Below are 17,961 nucleotides of genomic sequence, written 5' to 3' on the forward strand. Positions count from 1 at the left end.
CGGTCGAATCAAGCAAGCGCGTCGCTGTGACGTCAAGAGACGCTCGAGTATTTACGGGACTGGCGCCGAGACGCCGGTTAGCAACACTTACGGCGCCAGGAGTCAGCCGGGGGAAAAGAGCGCTGTAAGCGACGTTTGGAACAAAACTTGAGATAGGAAACTCATTATTGCGGTAAAAGAAGAGCCGCCCCACGGCAAAACATGGGACTAACTAAACTAAAAAACTATTTTTATCTCCGATCTCCGATTACCCTGCTGATTAATAATGAATGGTTCAGGCACTTGTTCTGATTTAAAAATATTATCTATGTAGTTATAAAAACATAATTATTTCGTTATATTTTCTCAAAACACCTTTATACATATTTAGAATTAAGTAGGTATATAAAAATATGCGTGCTAAATGTAGAATTCAATTCCTTTTTAAAAGTGGTGTCGCACTCTATACTTTCTATTTAATTCTTTTAGACAATAGGCTATGTCTGTAGCGCCACCTATTTTTATATTGTCGTACATTTTGTTCAAATTTTAATATCTGCATGTTTCTTGAAAAATACAAACCAGGAATACGTTTCCTAAGGAGGACTGTATAATTTTCACGATTACATCTTTATTTAAAAAAATCGGTACTCTATTAGAGTTGTTCTATAGTATATTATGAAACGCGTTTCATAATGAACATTTTGCCGCACGCACGTTTTTAGGACACGACGAGCGCAGCGAGGTAAGTGCGGCAAAATGCATTATGAACAAGTATCATACGCTATTTTTTCTATTTCGCCTTATTTTAAACGAAAAAACTTGATTTCGAAATCTGGGGAATTTTAGGGTAGTTGGCATTTGCAAAATGTTTAGGAAAAAAAATCGAATTAGCCAAATCTAATTTCAGTCAGTTTGACAGGTGTGACGTTTTGAGGTTACCGGAGCCAAGAGAGCGAAGATGTTGATCATGATGGTTCTCTTGCATCCAAAGAGTTTTTCTCTGATGAATTATTAAGCCAAGTACAACAAGAAATAATAGTGTATTGATCGATTTATCATGGTTTTTCAAAACCAAAATCTAAATTGTCAACATTGACGGCAGGTTGACGGATTTTCTGCTGCAAACCTAAGAAACATAAGTTCCTGGAAATATTGGCAAGGGATTGGTCCATTACGATACCGAAATACGCTCAAAAGCGTATCGAAATATCTTCATTATGAACGCGAAATTGAAAAAATTAGTTTTTGAATTCACTTGTTTTAATAGAAATGTATCATTTATCGGAACTCATCGTGTCGAAGTCAAATTGTTGTGCACTTTATTGCCTAGTGAAATTGGTGGAATAATTTGTTTTTTTTTAATACCTATCTAAAAAACTAGACGTGTTAAAATGTTTCTGTTTTAAATTTTGAATTTCTTGGAAAATGGATTCCAAATTTCATAAAATTTGTCATGTATTTGGTATAAAACACTAAGCTATTAACAAATCCAATGTGAAAATGTCTATTAACGAATTCAAAATATGAAAATATCTATTTTGCACCAATGTGTGACAAAGTGGCAATAATTAACTTCATTTCAAGGCTACAGAAAACCGCTAAACTTGAAATTGAAAAGTATATTTGTTTTCCAAGGTTATTTTTTAAAAACGGCAGGCGTTGTAGAATTTTTATTTATGAACCGATTTCAAAAATTTAAAAAACAAATTAAATGGTTTTTAATTTCCTATAAACCGATGATTTTAAAATTTTTGTAAATGTCTTTGTATTTTTTGGGTGATACTCAACTTTCTTATTTTAAATTGGACCCATAATTTTTTTTTTCATAATTTGGAAGATATTAATTTTTTTGATTCAGAAATGTGTAATATGTTCTACTTATACAAAATTTTTTTTTTTAAATATTAAAAATGAAAAAATTTAGGCAATAAAAGTTAATAAAATCTGGGTGTATGGTGTCAAATAACACAATATCGTTATTGTAATGCCAAAAAGCTGCAAATAACAGAAAGAACAAGTTTTTCTTTCAACAAGATGGGGCTACACCTTACAATGCACAATGCATTTCTCGTAGGTGTCAATTGTGCAATGAAAAAGACGGGATGGTGTTTCAACAGTATTTTAATTAAATTAGGTAGTTGTTTTTTCTGATTTGTAATTATTATTGTCTTTTGTTACTAATAATTTCAAAAAAAATGCCAATCCTTTCTGTTATTTGCTGCTTTTTGACATTACAATAACGGCATTTTTTTATTTGACACCATGCACCTAGATTTTATTAACTTTTATTGCTTATTTTTTTTCAATTTTGATAATTTTTTTTAAAAATTTTTTTTGTAAAAGTAGAACATATTACACATTTCTGAATCAAGAAAATTAATTTCTTCCAAATTATGAAAAAAAAAAAAATAAAAAAATAAAAAAATAAAAAAAATAAGAAAGTTGAGTATCGCCCAAAAGATACTAATACATTTAGAAAAATTTTGAAATCATCAGTTTATAGGAAATTAAAAACCATTTAATTTGTTTTTAAAATTTTTTAAATCAGTTCATAAATAAAAATTTTACAACGCCTGCCGTTTTTAAAAAATCACCCTGTATATGACAGTATACAAGATGTTAGAAAAATAAAGCACCAAACTGTAATTACAGCAGTGTTGGGAGGTGGTAGTACAGTAAATCTGGGACTTTTACATCGATTTTTTATTAATATCGATTTCAACAAAAAAACATCGATTTTTAATACATATATTTTTATTTTCAATGTATCATCAAAAATCGATGATTGCGGTTTCGATGTATGTATTTTATTTAGGTATAGAACCAAAGCAAAGCAGGATTTACTTGTGCTAAATAAAGAAGACTGAAATTTATTAAGAATTTTATTTATTTTTGTTTTTCACAACAAACTATGCTATATTGAGTTTTATATTTACTATTTTTTAAAATTGATGTTTTCTCCGATGTATTGGAGATCGATGTAATTGTATTCTTGTTGAAATTGAGTTTAACATCGATTTTTTTTACTCGATGTTCCCAGATTTATAGCACCTACAGTGAACATTTGATATAGTCTGACTACTCAATTTAAAAAAAATGCTTTCATCAAAAAATTTTGTTTCACACGGTGATTTAAAGCCTGGCAGTTGATGTAATTATATCGAATGACCGAAACAAAATTTGTTGACAATACTAAAAAGGTTGTATACAGGGTGCAACGCCAATCATAAAGGTTACTATGCATAGGTACATTATTAACGAACAAAATGCTCTACGTTGTTAAGATTATTTTGTGCATATCAGTAGCGTCGAATAAGGTCGGGATTTTAATTAACAAAAATTACCGAAAACGTCTTCTACGTATTTCCGTGAAGCCGTGATTTTTTTTACGCTTCTATTTCAAAATCACCCTGTATATTAACTATTTCTTTAATCATAGGTGACGGTAGCGAATGTTCACTGTAATTGAAATCTCGATAATTTTTTTTGTGCAGCGGTTGTTGTAACGATGTAAAATTAACCAATCACACTTGACATTTTGTGAGCTATCATTGAAGGTTTTTTTATAATTTCCCACATGATCTATTATTTGAATAAAATATTCAATTCTAAGTAGGGATTGGGAAAATTGGCGAAGGGTGCGACATCTATCGTCGTTCGTCTGAAACGCCGAAACGGTGAACAACAAAAACGGCCTGTCTTTGAAAAGTTTTTTTGAACCGTTTTCGTTGTTGAATTTTGCAAATTAACAATTTGAAATACTTTTACTTTGTGTCTAGGCCCTTTTCTGCGTATGACAAAAGTAATTTGTCGTTTTGTGTAGTAATATTCAATGGTCAAATGTGTCATTGTTCAAGAGTAAATTGGCAAGAAATGTTAACATAACTAAACGAATCAGGCTCACTGACGCTGTTAAATGTTGGAAGAAGTCTTGTAGTAACAATTTGTTTCATGAGATATTGAAAATTGGCAGAAAACGCAGGCACTAAAATTATAAAATTGAAAAAAGCCAAATACAGCTACGTTGATGTTAGTTCATGGATTTTACTTGCAAAAAAATTGTTGGAAAACATTCAATAGCCACAGGTGCATCATTTCCGTGACTATTATATAAATATGTAACTTTCTTTTAAAACCAGAGCCGAATTACAGAATAAAATCGTCAAGAACTATTAATCTGAACCGGCATAAGTCCACAACTGCCTTCTTTTAAATGTCCGAAGAATGCTTGTTTCTTTAAGACAATTATCTGCATCGAAGGGCATTTTAAACAAACAAAAATGCAAATTTTTGTTGCTTGTTAGATATTGTTGTTCACTGTTAAAACCGCCATTTTGTAGTTTGGTGGCGCCATCTATTGACACCCGAATAGCCCCAATCTTGTGCTGCCACTGACTAATCGAGAATAGATGTCTGTCATTCTCGATTTTGTCATAACCAAACTACTATGTTTTTAGTCAGACATTTAATTAGGCGAGTCCTGATTGGTCGACTTTACAACCTTATAACTTGTACAAGAAAAACTAAAAAGAGAAAATTTTCACTTAAAATTCGACATATTTCTGTCAAAGGCCGTCTGACACGGGCCACAATTATGAACAAAAATGTGAACAGAATTTGGGATATATTTCTGATTTAAAAAATGAATAGTATTTTTGAAGATATTTTGTGCACATGTATGACACGGCTTCCAAATTCTGTGCATATTTCTGTTTTTGCGCTTGCGCATTCGAAAATATTTTGACGTTTAACTTAGGGATTTTGTTTCTGCTCAGAAAACGAGTGCATCAATCCTGACAATTTAAAACCATAAAAGTGTAGCGCTATATTTTTTTAATTGTTCCATATACAGGCTGTCCCAGAACTCGCGCCCCAGAGAAAAAGGGCTTATGGAGGCAACAATTCTCAACCAAACTTTCGAAACCATAATTTTTTAACTCAAAAAATAACCGAAATAAGACAAAAAAACTGTAGCCAATCTTGAAGCTGAACAGAATTTGAAAATTGGTAACTATTTACACATACTATCATCCATTGGTCAGATGAACAGTAGACTCTCGTTGCCTAGGAAATTGGGTTGGCCTTTTACTCCACTTCTCGAATAAGCTTTCGGGATTGGTTGTTAACTTTTTATCAGTTCTTGAATACTATTAAACTTAGTCAATTTTTGTTTTGAAATTTACCATTTGTATTGCTGTTGGCACCTTCCCTTGCTCTATGGGGAGCGAGTTCTGGGACAGCCTGTATAATAAGATATGGACAACGAGTTGTTTTACTCTTCGGCGATTTTAATATCAATTGTGTTAATTTCCCGTGGTTTGCTAAGTTAAAACAAAAGCGACGACTTTGGTGTAGACAATGGTTACAACGACGTCAAGAAGGAAAAGATGTTTTAACTTTATTAAACAAAAAGCTGTTGGTGGAAGATCCGAATTCGTACAAAAATTTTCTTCGCTTAACAAACGATCAATTTAAATATCTGCTGAAGTTCATAGAACCTCATATATCAAAGTAAGATACTTCAATGCTGGATGTATACTTTTTGTATACATTCAGAAAATTGGTCCTCAAAGCACCTGTCTTTATTTCTTGGGTGGTAATATTTGGCCGCAATGGTCTTAATGACGCTTGAATTTTTTCAAGTGCTGCTTGCCGAGCATGTAGATTTTTGTACAGCGGCGTCTTTACGGCGAACAAATATGTATGTTTTTGATATTCTTTAATTAAAAGAGTAACTTGATCTCTAGACCACGATATTATTATTTGAGCACAACACAAGTTAGTTGACTTCAAGCGCAATGACTCAACTTCATGCGCAACTTTGCCGCGCACTTTCTGTACAGAATTCTGGAAGAATTTAGAACATGTTCTAAAAATTTTTCATCACACAGAATTATGTACAAAATTGTGTGCAAAGTGTGTATGACACGATGAAGATTTCTGGACATAATTTTTCAGACTAAATTCTGTGCATAATTGTGGACCGTGTCAGACGGCCTTTTATACGTAATTTTTCTTTACAAAGAAGAAATCAACTGGAGTTGAAAGTAACAAAATTCCAAAATTCTGACTAATTGAGGATTACCTCGAAGTTACCGGTTCAAAATAGGCAACTAAGCCTATCTAATTTCAAAACCTGCTGATTGCTAAAATGTCTCCTTTATAAATTGGTATATCCAGGTAGGTATGTATCTACAAAAAATTAAACAAAATCGGACATTGGACAAGTTAATAGATAGTTTTTGAAAATACTGTTGCGGTATTGCGCAACGTTCTTTTTACTTCGTTTTGTTAAGAACATAATAATAGAAGCTTTATAACAACAATCGATCTCATTCCCATGACACGAGCTACCAGAAACCGTTAAATTATTTTTTTATAAAAGTATTTAAGATATTATTACATCCGACACCTGGTATATGGAGAGTCTCACTTGATTGTCAACTGTGCATTTACCTTTTCATTAATTCCTAGAAATTGTAATAACGTGTCTTCTTCGACATTACATAGGATTTTAATTGGAATGTCCATACAATGATACTAATTCTTCGAAATTGCAGATATTGTTGATCGTTAATATGTCTTTCTTCAAATTAGTACAAACAGTAAAATACAATAAATTTATTTTTCCTTAAATCATATACATCCATAAATAATATACAAACAAAAATAACAAGATAAATCTCTAATACATACAATATAAAAATTTTGTTGTACAGTATGACTATTATTGACGTAAACTTATCTAAAGAATTTTTATGATACAGTTTAGTGACTGGTTAAGTTAAACTAAACGTAACTACTTACAATAAAAAAATAAATAAATCTCGTATCAGTACAGTGACGAAAGTCTATCTAATTACAGAATCTCTATTCGAACTTCTTTATACAATATTTATCGTAAAATTACATTTTCAAAAAAATCTTTTCCTTCTCTAGACGAAGAATGACGCTTAAATGGCATCCAATTTAAGCCTTTCCTATTTTTGTGTTGAGCCATTGATCCTGAAGGACTAGACATACCGCTAGACACCCCTGAGCTGCTACTATGCGTAGAAATTGACCCTTTGGAGGATTTCGTAGGCTGCTAACACATAAATTTAATAACTCAATTACAGACAAGATCTATTCATACTTTGAGATAATTTCTGTCCATGGGGGTAACCAGTTTGAGACTTAAGGAATCTCCGGCATTTTTAATTAAAGTAACGACTTCATCGTGGGACGACCATTTAACATCTTTATCGCTAATGGCCACGATAAAGTCACCCTCTTTGACACCACCAAACTAAAATAAACAGATTATGATCTATTATTACTCGTTTATAATCTTCATACCTCTGCCAGCGAGTTTGATTCAACAATCGCCACGATAACGGGAGCATCGCCTCTTACAGAAAACCCAAAACCTTCAGACGTTCTTCCGCGATGCAACTGAACCAATCTCGGGGCGGTCCAATGCCTTTTTGCTGAGAAAATCGCGATGGGACCAAGAGCTCGGAATAAATCGTTTACTCTGTATTGGGCAAAGTCTGGAGGAGTGAGGGCTAGTTGAAACTTGGTGGCGGCTGAAAAAATGGTCAAAACGGGGAGGTTTGAATTTTTGTTTTTTACCTTGAACTTGTGCAGGGTCTAAAACGTCACTGAAATCGTCTTCGTTTTCATTGTCTGCGTATGCTTGAAGGGCTGTTTTGTGGGCGTTTCGTAAAACTACCGTGAGCGCTTGTTTTCCTCGAAGCTCTCGACACATTCGATGTAACCTTTGGCATTCTTCGTGGAGGACTAAAGCTTCGCGCAAATGGGCCCTACCTGCAATGCAAATTCAAATTGTAATCTTGTAAAATAAATAAATATTATTTTGAGAACTTTCTTTGCGGTTGAAAATGGAAAAGAAAATTTTAGAACTTATTTTTTCTCACCTAAAAGCCTTCTTTCCGCAGCGTCTTTGGGCAACCTTATATCAAGTTGTGTGGATTCAATTTCCGCGTGCAAGAATTGAAGAGTGTCCTTAGTGGTCGCCGACATCTTTCCTGCTTCTTTGTGCAAAACACCAGAAGCGACATGATAATGTGCCATTCCTGTATAATATTCTTTTTTAACTTGGACCAAAGATACCCAACTATAAGGCACATAATCATGAACGGCTTCGGTTGTAATGACTTGGTGAACTTGACTATAACATTCTGCCAAATGAGCTGCTTCTTGGGCAAGATCCAGACAGATGTCAACAGAACGATTATCCTTCGATTGGAGGTCTAGTTTTTCGAGCAGACATTCTCGTGCCTGAGCCTGGAATAAAAAGTATTGTGTTTATTGCGTAGATATAATTAAAAAAGTACCAGTTGCAATGTTTTTATCTTTTTGCAACTAGGCCTAGTAGCCCCCATAGATTTACAAACACGAGCGTGTCTGATTAAATATAACAAAGGCGGATGTAAATAGCGTGAATGCTTGATAAACATTACTGCAAAATGGTGGACGATAGTAAATAAGTTGAAACGTTTGTTTATAATTACAGTAGAAGTAGAATCCGTGAATGACCGTATATTATGACCAACTTGTAACAGAAAGTTTGGTTTCCATCTAACTTCAATGAATTTTTGCCCTGTTATAATAAATTCCCAGCAAATCGCACCTGGTATTGTGACTAGCTTTTCTTCTTCCCCCATACATCTTGTTCCAACGCCAATTTTTTTTATTTAAGGTTGAAATCTTGATGAATTAATTTTAGAAATTTTAAGATGACATGGTTGGCATCATTACGTTAGTGCGACTCCTTAAACATGTTCCAAGTGAAGTGAAATTTTTCTCATATGCGATTGCTCGTTAAAAATAGTAACAAACAATTTTTTTGCAATGCATTATAATGACCAAACTTATACAATCGTCTTTTGTACCCCAAAACAACACTGCCATTGCAACATTTGCAACAGGAACGAATTACACGATAAAAATTTTAAAATTTGTGACCTTAGGTGGACATTTGCAACCTAAACCAACTGTAGGTATATTTTTTTATATTTGTTATAATTTTTTTGTTACAAATATGATTTTTTTAACTTTTATAATTTAGTTTTCGTTGTCAAAGAACTCCTTGAAATATATATTTTGTTATCTGTTTTTTGAGAATATTTTTTATTACATTAACACATTAGTGTTTTTTTTGTCATTTTATTTTACAAGTTTGCTTTTTATGACGTTCGCTTAATGTTAATATTTTCATTCCCCTTCGCCGTCATTATAACCAGATTCTACTGTATTAAATCGGTAGGTACATCAGAAGCATAAGAGTCTATCTCCAATTTTTGTGAAAAATGAGTTAAATAATGTTTTTTATTACACTTTACATCTTCTTTAAGACATAGAAAAATAATCCCCATTAGATGAAAAACAAACGATTTTAGGTTTCTGAAAGGAACTAATTACCACATCATGTTAGAAGCATAAAGAACCACAACTCCTTACAGGTCTACATTTGGTTACTCAACTGATTCAAACTTACTCAAATTGATGATAAACACAAGTATATTATTTGGAGATATTAAAGAAAAAATCCGTGTATTGGAATAAAATTTTCGTTATAAGACCAAAAAAATTTTTTTTAAGATCTTGTAATTTCTTTATTTTTTATGCAATTTTAACCACATTTGTGAAGATTATCACTCTTGACTGCCTTATTAAGAGTGTCGATTTTGAAAAATTTAGACCAAAAAAGAGAATTTCTAGAAATTTGGATTTCGATGAGCAATGAAAAATTTTTGTTTTTTGACCAAAAATTTTTAATGCCACTTTAACCAAATTTGTGGAGTTTATAAATCTTGACTGTCTTATTAAGAGTACCGATTTAGAAAAATTTGTACCAAAAAGGAGAATGAATGAATTTTTTATTTAAAAATTTTTATTTAGACAACTGTGAAAATCTCAATTTTTTTCAACACTGTAATTTCGTTATTTTTAGTGCGACAGGAACGAAATTTATGTATGTTGTTTCTTTTGTTTGTTTTAGTAATATCACTAATTTGCAAAAATTTAGATCAAAAAGTCGAATTTTTAGAAATTTTCGTTTTAAGACTAAAAAAATGCCACCATTTTTTTAAAGATTCTGTAATTTCCTTTTTTTTATGTGATTTTAACGAAATTTGTGGAGATTATCACTCTTGACTGTCTTATTTACAGAGCCGATTTACAAAAATTTATTTATTTCCAGCAGCTAAAAAAAATACAAAAAAACTTGAACGCGCTTTAATTTCGACATTTTTGGTGTCACAAGAACGAAATTTGTGGGAGTTTTTTAAGGTTAGTCTATAGAAGTCGCTGAATTTAGATTAATTTTATTACATCTTTGTTAGCAATTATTTCTAATAACATTTTACCTTTTTTTTGTAAAAGTATTGTTAATTTTTTTGAAAGTTTCTATTACTAAGTGGGACTTAGACCAGATAATCTAATTTTTCTTACAACCATAGCAACCAGGTGTAAAAATATGCCTAAAAATTTTTTTTGGATCAAAGGTTACGACTATTACGCACGATTTGAAATAAATAGTCATCAATAACTCGCAATTTGCTCTTCATTTGCATATTTGAAAAGAGATAATAACACCAACGCGATTTTTTAGAATATCTGTTTTGTTAATTTTCAAACTATAATTTATGGAGATAAACCCTTATGCTTCTGAGGTACCGAAATAGTAACTTCAACATTGATTGTAATTTTGTACTATTATGAGCCCATTTCAGTTGTTCTTGTAAAATAAAACTTTGTATGCAATTAGAACACACTTGTCCTGTTCAACAGACTCAAAGTATTTTAATTTGAACTTGAGCAATAACTTACCAACATTAACTGAACGAGCATTTCCAACATCTCCGGTCTTAGGTCCATCGACGGCGCATTTGTAAAATTTTCATGAATATACTTAAAAGTCCCCGCAGCCCTTAGAAAACTATCAACCGCAGCATCCAATCCCTTCGCCGTTGATCGGTCCTGTTTAGCCCCAATTTGGGTATATATAGCCCCCATATTGAATAACACACACGCTTTTTCGAAAGCTACAGTCCTTTGACACGATGGCACACCAGTTAATGAATCAAACCACTCGAAATAAATTCCTAATGATCTGTCCGGTGGAAAAAACCGCCTTTCTACGAAATAAAGCTGATTGTAGTAACGAAACAGAAGTGAGATTCCTGTAAGGTCTCGTAGAGGCGTCCTTATGGCTTGTCTGGTGTCCATGAAGTCGGCTATGGCATCCTCGTATTGGCTGGCGTCTTCACTGTAGTGTTCTAGAATGAAGTCCTTGAAAGGGTCCCTGAAGTCGATTTCCTTTGTTTCTTTAAGGCCCAAAGGGATCATTGGCATGACTGCGTCCGTGCTGAAAAGAAGAATGATTTAGTTTACAAGATGCAAATAGTTTCCGTTTTTTTTATTGTTGATTATGTTGATACGGACCACACGTTTGCAGAATCGTGGTTTGCATTCCAGCATTTCGCGATTTTCCACACTCGTCCATCAAACTACTCGTAAAATCGTAAAGATTGCAGTATGTCTATTTCTTTGTCCAACTAGACCTTGTCATTGGTCATCTCGCCCTGTTGCGCGAAATTGACCATTGCTAAATTGAATAAAATACACACAGTGTATCCTATCTAGTCCAACTAGATATTATGTATAATGAAGATCCCGCTGTGTAATTTTGCCTGCTAACGACTTTATTACTCTATTTTTCCCTTTAAATTCTCAAGATGAACACATTGTGTTCTTGCAGAAACTGACCACACCCGCGTCATCATCATCATCAAAACAGGTACTTACATAATGAGTACCATTGTACGGTGTCGATGTGATGTCCGTAACAGTTACGTGAGATGATGGGATGTGGGTCAGGCTAGTTAGGGCCTCAGGCAAGATGAAGAGAAATATGTTAATAGAGCCGGTGCACAGCGCACCGATCGACCTACAACCACAAAGAAGAGGCCGTTCTCTCAACTTGTGTCCTCGACATTCCATGCAATTCATTTCGCGCCACATAATAAACAAAAATCGAAAAATCTTCACATGTGACCTACTTTTACATAAAGATAGGTGCGCCGACATACGGTGCGAGATTTTTGGGGACGAAATTTTTATGAGGTTGATGACTTGGGAAAAATTGGCGCAGTGAATGGTGTTTTGGATTAATGATGAACTTATCGGAAATGCATCAAATCGTCTTGATATACAGTGACGGCCAAAAATTTAGTTGTGGAGAATTGAATGAAGTCTACATAGGCTTAGTGATTATTGCGGTAGGTTTAACAATACAACCAATGAAAAAAATTAGAATACATTCTTCTAGTAGTTGAAGTTAAGTGTCTTGGCGATGACATAGTTTGGTCTTTTATTTCCTTTTACTTTTTAATGTTTCAGCACCTACAATTAATCGCTTACTTAGTATTAGTAGTTCAGATGATGACCTATTGGTAGTTCAATAGATTAATTTTTAACCTGTTCTACAACGACAAAAAGTATACCACTTACTTTGGTCGTCAATGAATGATACAAGCACAAATTAAGGATTTTAGGTGCATATATAAAATTTTTTTGCTTCACTGTAATTAATTATTTATTATAGTGAGATCCTCACGTATCTACCGAAGTTATGTACTCACTTATTAGTTCCTCATTAATTTTTTATACATTTTTAATTCATTAAAATAGTCACGTAAAAGTGAGCGCAAATACGTGAAAGTCAAAAATAAAAACTTCCTATGCGGATAATAAAATTAACTTGCAAAGGAAATGATAATCATACCAAAGTGTAAAGAGAAATAAATGTACAGAGAGCGTTCCACTTCTAAAAACGCTGTCATGTAAACCAAAATAACTTTCTCAAATTCACTATGTCGTTGTATCAAAGAATTCTCCTATCAGATAATTGTAAAAATTTAAATTTATAGTGAAAACTCGGAACATAAAGTTGGAGAATGAATAATCTTCATAACCTGTAAGAAAACACTTAAAACGTGGTCGCACTTTATGATGACAATTGTTCATTCTTCATTGCAAATGCACACTTTCATATGGTATAAAGGATTTAATGGCAACAAACAGCAATAATTTATTCCAAAAATAGTTTATATATACTTGGTTTGATAAGAAAAGTAGCCGTAGAGCGTTTTTTTATTTAGATAGTGCTGGGTTATCCAGAGGTGGATTTAAAGAAGGGCGCCCCATACGCGACTTGGAAAGGGCATCGCAACTTTTTTAATATGCAACACCAAAACTTAATTCTAAAAATTGAAGAAGAAAATTAAAAGGAAATCTGAAAAGAATAAAAAAAAATTGAAAAGTGAAAAAAAAAGAGTTTAAAAAAAATCTATTAAGAACTTACAAATTCTAAGGAAAATCTTACAGAACTCGGAAAGGTAAGAAAATCTGGACAATACAGTAGACTCGCGATAGTGTGAACTAATTAAGGCAAGTCATGTTCACATTTACGAATTTTTATCACGTCTTCAGTGATTTTTATTAATTTTAAGGTAAAGATAAAAATTCCAAAATCCGGACCTAAATCGGCACCACTGACATGCATAAAATAACTTTAACAACAAAGCAGAGAATTTTGTTCGTTAATAATGTACCTATGCATAGTAACCTTAGTAATCTTAGTAATCATTGGCGTAGCATGAAAATTGGATTTAATTTCTTTTATTTTTTTCTTAAAACTAAGACAGCAATTTAAAAAACAGAACCTGTCAACTTCCTTCATTTACAATAAGCTGTAATGGATTTTTTTTCTATTTCAAAATCACCCTGTATAAACTTTCACATAAATATAAAATATATTTAGGAGAATTCAATTCTCTAAAAAGGCCGAATAGCATCTCAAGGAAATCTGGAGAATCTACAAGAGAGAATCTAACCAAGAATATACAGGTGATTTTGAAATAGAGGCGGAAAAAAACATTACAGCTTATTGTAAATGAAGGAAGTTGGCTCGTTTTTTAAATTGCTGTCTCAGTTTTAACAAAAAAATAAATGAATTGATTCCAATTTTTATGCTACGCCAATGATTACTAAGAGTTCTAAGGTTACTATGCTTAGGTATGTATGTATGAATGTACATATCAACGAACAAAATGCTCTGCGTTGTTAAGACTATTTTGTGCATATCAGTGGCGCCGAGTAAGGAGCGAATTGTGGAATTTTTACCTTTACCTTAAAATTAATAAAAATCTCTGAAAACGTCTTCTACGTATTTCCGTAAAACCGTCATTTTTTTTTCAGCCACAATTTCAAAATCACTCTGTATAATGAAAATCAAGAGAATTCAAAGAAAGAATTTAAACACAGACCTAGAAAATTTGAACTAATTAATTGTTACTTGTGAATTTAAAAATACTTTAAAAAGAAACCAGACAAACTAAAATTAAATTAAACAGATCTAGAAAACATGAAGACCATTCTCAAAACAATCTAAGAAAAATTGTAGGCAATCCAAGTAAAATCTAAAAACAATCTAAACAATGAATACAAGAAGAATCTAGAAAACCCAATAAACCCAGATACTACTGAGAATTTACAGAAAAGTAAGAAAATCTAAAAGGAATCGAAAGAGAATTACAGAAGAAATCAAAGAGATTCAAAATAAACGTATATCTAGATCAGAATGTAAAGAAAAATTACAGTGAATTTGAAGAAAACCTAGAAAAATCAAACAGAACAGAGAAGACAATCCAAAATACATACAGGGTGTCCCAGAATTCGCGCCCCAGAGAGCAAGGGAGGGTGCCGACAGCAATACAGATTTCAAAACAAAAAATTTCAAAACAAAAAATGCCTAAGTTTAATAGTATTCGAGGACGAATAAAAAATTAACAACCAATCCCAAAAGCTTATTCGAGAAGTGGAGTAAATGGCCATCCCAATTTCCTAGGCAACGAAAGTCTAATGCTTAACTGACCAATGGATGATAGTATGTGTCCATAATTACCAATTTTCAAATTCTGTTCAGCTTCGGGATTGGCTACAGTTTTTTTGTCTTATCTCGGTTATTTTTTAAGTTAAAAAATTATGGTTTCAAAATTTTGGTTCAGAATTGTTGCCTCCGTAAGCCCTTTCTCTCTGGGGCGCGAGTTCTGGGACGGCCTGTATAAGTATCCATTTGTAAAGGGTTCAAAATTTTATCATTTAGCTAAAGTCTTTTGAGGTCTTTTTAGAGATTTTTTTGGAAATATTATTAAAAATGGAAGCTACTTTAATCGTATTATTTGTTGCTGGAATTAGATTTCTTAAACTTACATGTGGTTTTTATACCGGAATGTTCCAAAATTGCCGCAAAAAAACATACGCGAAACAGAACTCAATAATATGAACAATAATTTCTCTTAAACAAAATTTTTTTTGTAGCGCTTTTAAACTGATTAATAACCCGTTCACAACTTTCATTTACCTATTAAAATCTACATTTTCATGCTTTGCCAAATTATCTCCGATAAATCTTCTAATTTCTTTCAAACCCAGACAACATAAAATTTTGATTGCAAATTTCTGTTAACAATAAATCAATTGTAATTTTTGTGGCAATTTTGGAGCACCTATACAGAGTGTTTTTGAAATGCATGTACAAAAAAAGTGTGGTAATTCTTTGTCACAAGTTGAGCCTATTAAGAAAAAAAAGTTTTAGGAAAAGTCTTTGTGTTCGAGACAAAATTACACAAAAATTTCAATAAATTTGCTTGTGCACCACTGATTCAAAAGGTAATAAGATCGAGTTGCTGGTTGCTTAGGAAACAAGTCATTCCAAGTGCGTTTTTTGCCACGGGTGCATGTAAAAAGTACGTGGATTGGGGTTAATTTTACCTTGTCAGTTTTTGATTTAAAAATTGGTTTTTCATACTTCATACTCCTTCTGAAATAGCGCAAAACTTCTTTGTACATGTATTTCAAAAACACCCTGTATAGATACATTAGAATTAAATGTTTTATCTCCAATTTTGTTCCTCTATAAGAATTTGAGAATCTAACCAGTGCACTAGTCTTTATTCGATCTGAAAATTGGTCACATTCTATTGAATTTTTTTTGAAGATTTTTCCCTATTTTAGTTTCATACATTATTTGAGTTGCTCTATATTGGCCTATTTCGTAGATTTATTTACGAGGTCGATAACACCACGAAATTCCACAAACCTTGTCAGCCTTCATTAAACTTTTCAGAAAACTTGGACTTTCGAATTTGCAATATCTTGCATATTCATGAAAAGATAAACCATAAACGGTTATTTTGAAATCTGCTCGATAAAAAAGTCTAAAGCGTGCAAAACACTGCGATAACTTCCAATTTCTCCGCCATCAAAAATGTAAAAACGAAATATAAACACGCGAAGTCAATAATGATATGTTGGAAGTCCATAAAGCGATTTAGATAAGCTGTTTTTAGTGGTTTCTAAAGCTTGCGAAATAATTTTTTATATGCTGATTGCTCGGTCAGTTAAACAAGAAGAACTGAATCATCAGAACCGTTAATGTATCGCAAAAACGGAACTAAAACAAATTAGCGGTGAAATTAAATTGCAATTTTCTTGTTGGTGTTGGTTTTAGCATGGCCACACACTTAGACACTACTGTGTGAAATTGCTCACTGTTGGATTTGGTAGACAACGTACCATCGTTAGAATTCCTTTTTCGAAATGAAAAACTGGATGGAGATTTCTAATTTCATTCTAATAATAATAGTATTATTTCAACAATGCAATGTGAGCGTGCTGATAATTGAATGTCATAACTGATTACAATTCATCTTAGTAACTCTTCCTCTCATTTAAAAACACGTCCTAAAGAAATTCCCTCGCTTTTCTTAGTCTGATTACCATTCAATAAAATTACCTGTCACTCTGATACAACTCCACTGACGAGTTCAACTCAGCTAATTGCTCCTTGAGTAACTGAAGATTTGAATTAACAAAACTAAGTTCCAAAGCCACTGTTTCTTTCAACTTTCTGTTGGTAGTTGCTTTGAAGAGATTCTCAGCTCCGGCTCTCAACCTTAATTCTTTGTTGATCTCTTGGTTGAGTTTGGAACGACGATTTTGGAGTTTTCCTCGACATGTCGCCACCCGGGGATCCGATCCCTGTAACATAAAAACAATCAATAATAACAATGTGGGTACAATTATTGTTATTTAAATGCGGGACCTCAACCGCTTATTATCTATAAATGACGTAATGAAATGGTTGGAGATGATGATGGAGCGTGACAATACTCAAGAAAATAAACCGCAGAACATGAGGAAGTTATTCTAGTTATGGTCGTAATTCTGAAAATTGCTACAATTTGTACAATTTTTCTGTACCAAGGCGAACTAATTGGCTTTGGTATAGGTCCAGTTTTCTTTTTCTTTGAGAAACATTTTTGTCAATAGACTGAAGGCCAATGGTGAAGGTAACTGTTTCTCACGTTTATTGATTGTTACGCTAAATTGACGTAAAATCAGTGCAACAATAAAATCGACACCGAAGAATGCCAAGAAACGCTAATTGTAATTGTAAACAATTTTCTTAGGAGTGCACAGGAAACACTTTTACTTGGACTTGGAACTGTACAGTACCTACTCTAGCTGCAGGAAAAGTACAAGCTCAACAAGCAAAAAGATTGTATGAAGTGATATGATTTTTTTCACACTTCATAAAGTTCACAGGATTCTAATTAAAACGTTCGCTGTCAAATGCAATATAAAATGAACAATAAGGAGGAAATTCTTACAAGTGCAATGTCAACGCTTTTCTCACCAGTTGACAACTAAAACAGTTAAGGATGTTAATTAGAATTGAAGTATTTCCTGGGTCTCAATCAATCATCCTTTAGTTAAATAAATCTTGATAGATAAGTTGATTTTAAAAATCTTTTAAAATTCATTCTCAGCAGATATTCTTTCAGTTGAAATAAGAGGTGTTTCCCCACATTTGTAGTGGAGTTTAGGTACAATTCCTACAATTTT

The 17,961-nt window shown here is 32.7% G+C and overlaps 1 protein-coding gene across 3 annotated transcripts in view; it reads right to left on the reverse strand.

The window, feature by feature from the left end:
- Window positions 1–6,636: 6,636 nt before the first annotated feature.
- Window positions 6,637–17,961, reverse strand: part of Rhp (GTP-Rho-binding protein rhophilin) — a 30,693-nt gene continuing 19,368 nt past the window's right edge. For 2 of the 3 annotated variants that reach the window (XM_088038349.1, XM_088038364.1), the window contains exons 2-8: window positions 16,850–17,094; window positions 10,819–11,356; window positions 7,902–8,271; window positions 7,597–7,791; window positions 7,321–7,550; window positions 7,118–7,270; window positions 6,637–7,069 (exon numbers count right to left, since the gene is read on the reverse strand). In XM_088038349.1, the coding sequence (XP_087894475.1) occupies window positions 6,878–7,069; window positions 7,118–7,270; window positions 7,321–7,550; window positions 7,597–7,791; window positions 7,902–8,271; window positions 10,819–11,356; window positions 16,850–17,094 (1,923 nt within the window). In that variant the 3' untranslated portion in view covers window positions 6,637–6,877. The remainder of the gene's footprint in view (window positions 7,070–7,117; window positions 7,271–7,320; window positions 7,551–7,596; window positions 7,792–7,901; window positions 8,272–10,818; window positions 11,357–16,849; window positions 17,095–17,961) is intronic. The other variant, XM_088038355.1, reaches the window with a different exon arrangement.

Source organism: Gnatocerus cornutus, chromosome 1 (genome assembly GCF_029298725.1).
Source record: "Gnatocerus cornutus isolate USDA-ARS CGAHR chromosome 1, icGnaCorn1.1, whole genome shotgun sequence".
NCBI classification, from domain to species: domain Eukaryota; kingdom Metazoa; phylum Arthropoda; class Insecta; order Coleoptera; family Tenebrionidae; genus Gnatocerus; species Gnatocerus cornutus.